This window comes from Carcharhinus amblyrhynchos, chromosome 9, assembly GCF_965287045.1.
Source record: "Carcharhinus amblyrhynchos chromosome 9, sCarAmb.v2.hapA, whole genome shotgun sequence".
NCBI classification, from domain to species: domain Eukaryota; kingdom Metazoa; phylum Chordata; class Chondrichthyes; order Carcharhiniformes; family Carcharhinidae; genus Carcharhinus; species Carcharhinus amblyrhynchos.
In genome coordinates this window covers 49,081,468-49,091,284 of record NC_137332.1, presented here as the reverse complement: position 1 = coordinate 49,091,284, position 9,817 = coordinate 49,081,468, and the positions used below count along the sequence as shown (strand labels likewise).

Genomic DNA, 9,817 nt, shown 5'->3' with positions numbered 1-9,817 from the left:
CTTCACTTATTCAGAGTGCTGAGGCCAATTGTACAGCTAGTACCATAATTAAATCAGCACTTACGGAACCAGGGACTTTTCTGATCTGTATGTTTCAGATCTATACATGCCAAAATCATTAAATCAAGAGTAAAAATAAGGAACAACTCCCAGGTATGGACAAAGTAGATAGGAAGAAACTTTTCCCATGGGCAGAAGGATCAAGAAGCAGAAGACATTGATTTAAGGTAATTGGAAAAAGAAGCAATAACAACACGAGGAAATTTTTTTTTAAAATGTGGAGAGGGGTTAGGATCCTGAATTTTCTGCCCGAGTGTGTGGTGGAGGCAGAACAATCAAGGCCTTCAAAAGAGAATTGGATAATTACCTGAAGAGAAAGAATTGCAGAGTTAGAGGGAAAAGGCAGGGGAGCGGCACAAGGTGAATTACTCAGAGCCAACAAAAACACCTTGGCTGAATGTTCTCCTTCTGCACCATATTCGTTCTATCATTCTACATTCAGTCCTTCCTCTTATTTTCTATACCTGTTGTCATTAGATAATCTGTTTGTTTTCACCAATTTCAGTCTTAGGTAGTTGACTGCACCTCAAAAACAAAACTTGCTCAGATCTTCAGCTATCTCTACCCATTTCTCCAAGGAACAGTGCCAAGTTTTGCTTATATAGACGTATGTATCACACTGGCTGATCCTCTTGGATTCTACAGGAGGAAGCAGTAGATCAATGAAAGTTTGCAAGGCAGGTTCATTTACACTTTGGGTAATCAACTAAGAACAATCCCTACACTGCCACAAGCACATAAAACATTTAATTGGTGCTTAATAAAATCAAGAAACAAATTATAAAATGCAATGAGTTTATTACTAAAATGAATCGAATAATTGGATCCACAATACTTACATTCACAGCACTGAACAATTTCAGCAATTTCTTTTTCACAAAGTGGAATTAGTGAAATAAAGACAAAGATATACAAAATTACTTGCTGTCTAATAATTTGTGTTGGCAAATAGTATTAATAGAAAAATCACTAAGCTGCAGTACTGATTTTTTTTCTAATAAAAGGTAAATAGCAACATGTCTGTGTAAAGCAGAAATTATTTTTGGCAAGGATTAAATCAAAGGAAGAAAATACATACAAAGTAGAAATACAACATTCACGGATTAAATGAACATACAATAATGACGCAGGCTTCCTAGTTCATACTATAATGATACAGAACCAGTGCTCAGAAAACACACTTTTTCTTACTACCTACTATCTTGTGACATTTAGTCTAAACATGAAATAGCAAATTTGGATGTTAATTCTGAGGCATAAAATAATCACCAGCACTGTGCAGCATGGTGTGTCATGGCTATAGGATCTGGTAGCAAGAGTCCTCATGTATAAATACAATCAGACTCAAGTTCTGGAGTTATGCATTTTGTGTACAGTTTTAACTTTTCTGAAATATTGTGGGACATCAAGGGGAGGATTTCAGTTTAGGAAACATAGAATTCTATTTTATTGGAAGTGTTGCAATCAAGTATACCCAAGGTGGGAAAGGCAAAAACAATGTCCCAATATGTCTTAATCATTGCATTACCAATACGAACTTCCATAGTCATCTTTACAACCTTGAAATGTGTTTGGCAACTTAGCATTGAACTACAGATTCATGTCAGCCTTGAACCAGGCTGCAATTAATCACATCAGCAGCAGAGAGACATCATCCCAACCTGTGCTACATTCAAACCCATATTCCAGAGGTGAAAGAATAGATGTTAACATATTGCATTGATTCAATTTTTTTGAGCAATTTCTAATAATTCTCTTTGCTGGTTAATTAACCACAGAAGAATGAAGCTTTTGAGTCTCTTAACACAGTTGCATTTAGACTCCATTATGGCACAGGCAACATTACCATTATGACAATTCCGCTTTTCATTCAACATGAACGTAAATAAGGCTGTAAAATAAGTGTACAAAATCTTAATACTTCATATTTATTTTTCTTCATACTAAGGCATTTAAAGTTTGACTTATCACTGCACATGACTAGACCCAAAAAATGACAATTAACCTTTTCCTCATTATTTAAAAATCATAGATAACTGATCTGGTCAATACGGTAACACAAGTCCAGCTATAATCTTAGCATAGCTGATAGCCTGTCCTCCTAATTCACCTTTGTCAATGTAAAGATCATTAATTAGACGCAACTATTAAGAATGTGAGTCTGCAATCATGGGAAAATAAATGTTTTGCCAGGATAATAACTTGAATTTTATTTGAGCATTTTTAATTTGAGTGTGACAAACTGTTGCAATCCACAAGCAAAACGTTTGGAATAACTAAAGAGGGAAGAGTGAAATAGTATAAGCAAAATGGTCAAAGGATTTTTAAGTTTAAACTTTCCAATTTAATAGATACTTTTTCCACAGAATTCAGCTAGCCTTTTAAAATTGAATGAAAACGATTTATTTTTCCTATCTCCGAGTTTAAAACCTTTTGTAATGGAGTTCAAAAGTATTTTGGATGTAATCTTTGCCTCAACTTGTGTGACAAATGAATGCTACAGAGCTGATCCATACAGAAGCGTTGCTAGGATATTCTGTTGTATCTTTATTTCACATCGCTCTGATTTTAATTGTTTAGAAGCCGTAGAGTATGCAGGGTGGTGACTGGGTGGAATGGCCACCTTTGCTAAGAATAAACATAGTAGTGATATAATACTGCAAGTATTAAAACTAAAGGGGAAACAGTGCGCCTGCAACTAGGATTTGCCAGAAATACTGAAGTGCTTCTTGTGTTAGAGACACTAAATCAAGAAATGGAGCGACAGCTTTGCAATCAACTCGAGAATATGGTGGTGATCAGAGATTTCAGTTGTTTAATTCTTAAAAGGTAGGTAGACAAGGAGCAAGCCCAAGAGATGGAAGAGCCTCATGAAATCTTTGCCAATTAAAATTATTGCTTCTTAATTCAGCATGCAAGGACAACGGATCGACTACAATTGCTCCTCCGGGAGGTGGGAGAACATCTTGCTGTATTCAAAGTTTGGGGCTGTAAAAGGTTTAGGGTAATAGCATGCAGTTTCTGCATTTACCATTGGCTCAGCTAATAGAAATAAAAAGGGACACAAGGGAGGGAACTTGATGATTACTTCAACATGCAAAGGAAGTATAATATTTTCCAAAAAGTCCTGAAAGGACATGAAGACTTTTATATTCCTCTGAAGGGTTTATGATGAGAAAAAGCTGCTACGGCTTTGAGAGGACTTGGGTAACTGTACCTAAGGAAGTTACCCAAGACTTATAAAATAAGTGAAAACCTTTTGGAAAAGGAAAATTGATGTTATGAAAAGTATTAAGGCTAAAATAGATCTGGAAATAATAATTGAATGCAGTAAAAAGTGAGAAGGCACTTTTGTTTGCTACGAGTCAGAGGTCCATTAGACAACAAATAGAAAGGTTGCAGGGAGACTTGAACAAAATAACGAATTATAACAAGAGCACAAAAGAAGAAGATTTGAACAAATGCTTCGCAACTATTTTTCACTGAGTGTTGACCTGACCCCTTCTATTGAAAGTAGAAGTAAAACGCAAATTGGTTGCTTTACCATTAAAACAGTGCAGACTAATTAAAGGCTCTCAAGGAAATGACTGAAGTGTTTGGTGATGTCATAACAAATATTTTCAGTAAGTCAGTGAATTGGGCTTTTGGTGTCTCACACACATGGTGCAGAAAGGCTCTTGTGATCCAACTTTGAAATGAAAGAAAAATCCACAAACATTGAGGCAGAGAGGTGTTCAAGATCTATCACCAGAGCCTCCATCAGGAGCTTTTCAAGTAGAAATTTAGGTAAATAAAGAACCATTTACATCAGAACAGTAGCACTCCCAGTACCTTTTTTTTTGAGTAGAGCTGAATTAGGATCTACACAGCTAGAGTGCAGCAGAAATTACAAGGAAATCTCAGTCCTAAAGACAAGAATAAACTCCAACATGGGCAAATCACCAGAAAAAAAAACAGATTCTAGATCAATCATTTATAGAATTGTATGGAAAATTGTTTATTACCTCAGATGTAAGACAATTTTTATGGATGCAAATAAGCTTAATAGATTAAAAATGTTTCAGTTGTAAAATACTGGTCACATGGCAACACATTCAATGTGCCACTTTTGAAACCAGGTGCACCTGCTGTTAAAAATGTGCTGTTCTTTCAAGTGATGGAAGACTCTCAGACTTGAGATAATATGCATTTGTAACTGAAGGGTAACTGAAAGTGGATTAAATGGCATAAATACTGAGAGCCAGTTCCTGGAATTCAAATGAAAAGAATGCTTAAAAGCGTTTTGCTATAATAATTAAAACTACTCTATATTGATCACAGGCAATATAATACCATTCAACTGTTAAATATTAGTTTGCATTGAAGTTTTCATTTTGGCAAGTTTTTAAAAATATTTTAGTTTTATTGTGTTGATCTAAGGCAATATCATGGTTAATACTGCAGATATAAAATTATTTGAACACCATTAAAAGTTAAAATCATGCTGCCAATTTCTAAAATTTAGATATCAAAAAAGATACGAAAAGAACATGAACAGTTCGGCGCAAAGAACCAAGATCCAAATTTATCAAGTAGACGTTTAAAAACAAGGACTAATGGATTTGAAGATGGTTCTTCACAAAACTTAAGTTAAACAAAGCATTATTCTTATTGACCTAAAACTGCATGTAAATTTAATAATTATTGATGGTAGACAAGTTGCCTAAACAACATTTTCTCCTCACTTCTATTTTACCTCTCTTTCAGAGATCTGACTGGCACTTGCGTGCACAGGAAATCTTCAAATTCGTACGCGAGTCATTAAACATAGACTGAAAACAAGTCTTATGTACACCATACTTGGCAAGCCCACTCGATGTTTTGAAAATATCGGCGATAGAAGTTTCAACCAATGGTCATGCAGATAAATCTGAAAAAAGTAATGGTATTATGGAAGGAAATTAAAAGGAGTCGTATACTGAACCATTAATATGGAAAGATAAGGTGCAAATGTTGAAAAAGGTGAACTTAACCAGTTAAAATCTGTGTTTTAATGAGGATTTTAAAAAACGAAAACAAGAGAGAAGGCAGAATTTCATACTCTGACAGAGGCATGTAAAGGTTCTGCCACCAATGCAGAGGTAAGAGGCGGAGGCTAGACAAGAAAATCAGAGCCAAAAAGGGACAAAAGATGCCGGGTGAATCACAAAAGCTTGGTCAAGTGCAAAAGTAAGGTGGGCAGAGGGATGGAGTCAGAACGATGGGACAGTCTCTTGTTTCTTATGGCTGACATTGATGTACAGCAACTACAATTTTACGTTCAGGTGCTTAAGCCTGGTAATTCCTGCAGCATTAGCACAGTGCGTCACCTGATGTCTCTTTTTTTAATTTGTGAATGGGCATTGAATTGTTATACATTCAAAAATCTTTTGCAGGTGACACAGTCACACATTGGAGAATTCCTACTTCTCCAAATACACATCAAGTAGTTGCGTCTGCGTTGGTTTGGGCAGATGCAGTTCAAGGTTACCCACAAATTTTGCAGATGATCTTCTATGTTGAGCCTTTCGTGAGGCATTGGTTTGTGACTTCCACTCTCCAAGCTTCATCAGGATGGAAGTCACATCCTTGAAGGTTAAGGGCGCAGAATAACATGCAAATTCAAATTGCGTGAAGGGACATTGTTAAAGCCCTGCTGAATGGGGTGACTTTGCTGGATGTCCTGAACAGATATTGCATCTCAATGAATGAATAGAGGAATGATACACATCATTACAGGCAGTCAGGATGTTGGGGTCCATTCAAGGGTTCCTGTGATAGACTGCATTGTAGTATTCAGTTGAATAACAATTCAAATGTGGTTACAGAGTTCTGCACATCAGTGAATTCGAAAAGACCTGTTTCAAGGTTAATGGAGACCATCGTCCTCATTGTTAAGTACATATAACACATACATCTGCAAGTTTAAAACTCACACTCTTTTGATGTAACATAGGAAACTATGGTAAATACAAAGGCATATTATGTGTCATTTACTACATTCTGACTTCATTATTCTTTTGTGGCACAAATTAACTTCTTGTTAAAACATCTTTTTGGTCTGAATTCATAACTTGTTCCCAACTCTAATGTAATTTAATTTGGTGGTGTGTGTGTGTGTGTGTGTGTGTGTGTGTGTGTATAAAATCCAATATATGTGGGAAGAAAAATGAAACTGTTTCATCTGAATACCAGAGGGCATTAAAATAGCATCATTAGGATTTGTTTAAAAAGAAAAGCACAAAGGTAATCTATAACTATAATATGATGCAAGGCTTCTTATCCTTAAAGGGGTTTTCTGAGGTTGGGATGCCCATGAGCAGGGGGTCACTTTTGGCATGTTCCTCACAGTAGCGGACAAGATCTGCTGAAGCCTTTGAAACCTGCAAAACAAAACAAAAGACTGAAGTATTCACATCTGAGGATTTTCAGCAGGAAGTAGAATGTAACTGATACTGGATGGCACTAGACTATTACAAAACGGTCTCTTTAGAAATAAGATTTAACATACATAAACAAAAGGAATTAGTGGACAGAAAATGTTAGAAATGCACAGTATGTCAGAAGATCATCAGTTTGGGTGAGACTCAGACTTGGAGAATCTCAACCAAAACGTTCACTTGTATTTTTTTTTAAAATACCAAACCTTTGGCTATTTACTCTTTTAGTAACAGATTTGTAATGTTCATGTTTTCTCCCAAATTCTTTATTTTTAAAATATATACCTATTGCAGACTAAAAATGCCAAGTGTTCTTAGAGTTTCAAATGCACAGCACTTGCAGTAGTGTTGTGAATGCGACTAATTGAAACAGGATATGAAACAAAATTACACGGCATCCATGCCATAAAAACAGCTAATTTATTTTCTTCAGTTCTAATGATGCCAAATTATGTATTTTTAAAGAACCGAGAACCTTAAAATAATCTGCCATCCAAATCATTAAGCAGAAATACAAAAATAACCAGAAGTCAATGAAGATAAGAACATGGCCCTGAAAACAAAATTAAATCTAGTCCTCGAAAAGGAATGTCAAGTCAAATGGAGGAAGTGTGAAATGGAGAAATTGCAGTCAGTATTTAAGAAAGCTGCAGTTTGAACAGAATTCGATAAGGATCAATCTACCCAACAGAGGAGTGTACTCCCTAATTTTCAGAAAACCTTCAATTAATATGCAATACAGCCAAGTAGAGCAGAAATTCCAGCGATTTTCTTTAGTAACCAGAAACAATAGCCTTTCTTTACTGGCAACAGTCAAGATGACAAAAAGCAGCAGCAGTCCAGAGTAGGGATAAAGCTAGCTACAGACAACATTGCCAATAAAACCCTTTATCAAAAATGTAAGCCTAATTACAATAAGATGTCAGAGATTGCAGAGACAATAAAAGTACTAGTGGCCTAGAACAGAATGGAGAACATGTCAATTTTAGAAGCAATGAAACATAGCACTGAACCATAATGCATTCATCTCAAAGAACAGTACAGCACAGGCCCTTCCGCCAATCAAGCCTGCACCAACACGTGACGTTTTTCTAAACTAAAGACCTTTGGTCTTTGTTAGTCCATATCCCTCTATTCATGTATCATATATCTTAAACGTTGCTTTTGTATCTGCTTCTATGACCTCATCTGGCAGGGCATTTACCACCCTCCGTTAAAAAAGTAAACTGCCTCATCTCTTAAACTTTACCCCTTTTGTCTTAAACCAATATTCCCTGGTTACTGACATTTCTTCCCTGGGAAAAAGACTGACTATTCACACTATCCATGCCTCTCCTAATTTTTTAAACTTAGGCTGTGCCTCAACCTTCTATGTTCAAATGAAAATAAGCCAAGTTTGCCCAATCTCTTCTCACAGCTAATACTCTCCCCAAGCCAGGCAACATCCTGTAAACCTTTTCTGTACCCTCTCCATATCCACTACATCCTTCTGTTAGTGTGGCGACCAGAACGCTAAAGAATATTGCGAATGTAGTCTCACTGAAGTTCTATACAGCTGGAATATGACTTGGCAATTTGCATATGCAATGCCTTGACCGATGAAGGCAAGCATGTCATAGGCTTTCCTAACCACCTTATCCACTTGCATTGCCACTTTGAGAACACTGTGGACCTGTAAACATAGGTCCCTCTGTGTTAATGCTTCTAAGAGTTCTTTTACAGCATACTTCCCTACTGCACAAGACCTTCCAAAACGCATCACCTCGCATTTGTCCGGATTAAGTTCTGTTTGCCATTCCTCCGCCCAAATCTCTAGCCTATCTATATCCTGCTGCATCCTCTGAATCCTCCTCACTATCCGCAGCTCCATCAATCTGTGTCATCCACAAACTTACTAATCAGTCCACCTATATTCTCCTCAGATCATTTGCATATATTACAAACCCACAGGGATCCCAGCACTGATCCCTGTGGAACACCACTAATCACAGATCTCCAGTCAGAAAAAAAACACTCTTCCATCACTACGCTGTCTTCTATGACCAAGTAAGAAGTCTCACAACACTAGGTTAAAGTCCAACAGGTTTATTTGGTCGCAAAAGCCACTAGCTTTCAGAGAGCTGCTCCTTCATCAGGTAAGTGGGAATTCTGTTCACAAACAGGGCATATAAAGAGACAAACTCAATTTACAAAATAATAGTTGGAACGCAAGTCTTTACAGGTAATCAAGTCTTAAAAAGGTACAGACAATGCGAGTGGAGGGAGGGTTAAGCACATGTTAAAGAGATATGTATTGTTTCCAGCCAGGACAGTTAGTGAGATTCCAGACACATGGAACAGCCATGGGACCAAATTCTCACCTCAATATGCCAACATCTACATGCACAGGTTTGAACAAGACTTCTTCACCTCACAAGACCTTCAACCGATGTTATACATTAGATACATCAATGACATTTTCTTCTTTTGGGCTCATGGCGAACAATCACTGGAACTATATGACGACATCAAGTTCCACCCCACCACCAGATTCACCCTGGATTATTCTCCAGAAACGGTTATTTCTTGGACACACACTTCCATCAAAGACGGTCACCTCAACACTTCACTGTTCTGCAAGCCCACAGCTAACCTCACGATGCTCCACTTCTTCAGCTTCCACCCTAAACATGTTAAAGAAGCCATTCCCTACGGCCAATCTCTCTGCATACACAGGATCTGCTCAGACAAGGAGGATCGCAACAGACGCTAAAAGATGCCCTCACAAGAGCAGGATATGGCGCTTGACTCAATCGATCGACAGTTCCGACGCGCCAGTGAAAAACTGCACCAACCTCCTCAGAAGAGGAACATGGGACATGGCGGACAGAGTACCCTTCGTCATCCAGTATTTCCCCGGAGCAGAGAAGCTACGACATCTTCTCCAGAACCTTCAACATGTCATTGATGAAGACGAACATCTCGCCAAGGCATCCCCACACCCACACTTCTTGCCTTCAAACAACTGCACAACCTCAAACAGACCACTGTCCGCAGCAAACTACCCAGCCTTCAAGGGAACAGTGACCACGACGCCACACAGCTTGCAAAATCTCACTAACTGGTCTGGCTGGAGACAAAACACACCTCTTTAACCTGTGCTTAACCTTCTCTCCATTCAAACTGTCTGTACCTTTAAGACTTGATTACTTGTAAAGACTCGCATTCCAACCATGTTGTAAATTGAGTTTGTGCCTATGCATACCCTGTTTGTGAACAGGGCTCCCATTTACCTGACAAAGGAGCAGCACTCTGAAAGC

The 9,817-nt window shown here is 37.7% G+C and overlaps 1 protein-coding gene across 3 annotated transcripts in view; it reads right to left on the bottom strand.

Moving 5' to 3' along the window:
• Nucleotides 1–838: 838 nt before the first annotated feature.
• LOC145347778 (guanine nucleotide-binding protein G(I)/G(S)/G(O) subunit gamma-12) overlaps nt 839–9,817 on the bottom strand; it is a 119,513-nt gene continuing 110,534 nt past the window's right edge. For all 3 annotated transcript variants that reach the window (XM_080195577.1, XM_080195576.1, XM_080195578.1), the window contains exon 6: nt 839–6,461. In XM_080195577.1, coding sequence (XP_080051703.1) covers nt 6,336–6,461 — 126 coding nt within the window. In that variant the 3' untranslated portion in view covers nt 839–6,335. The remainder of the gene's footprint in view (nt 6,462–9,817) is intronic.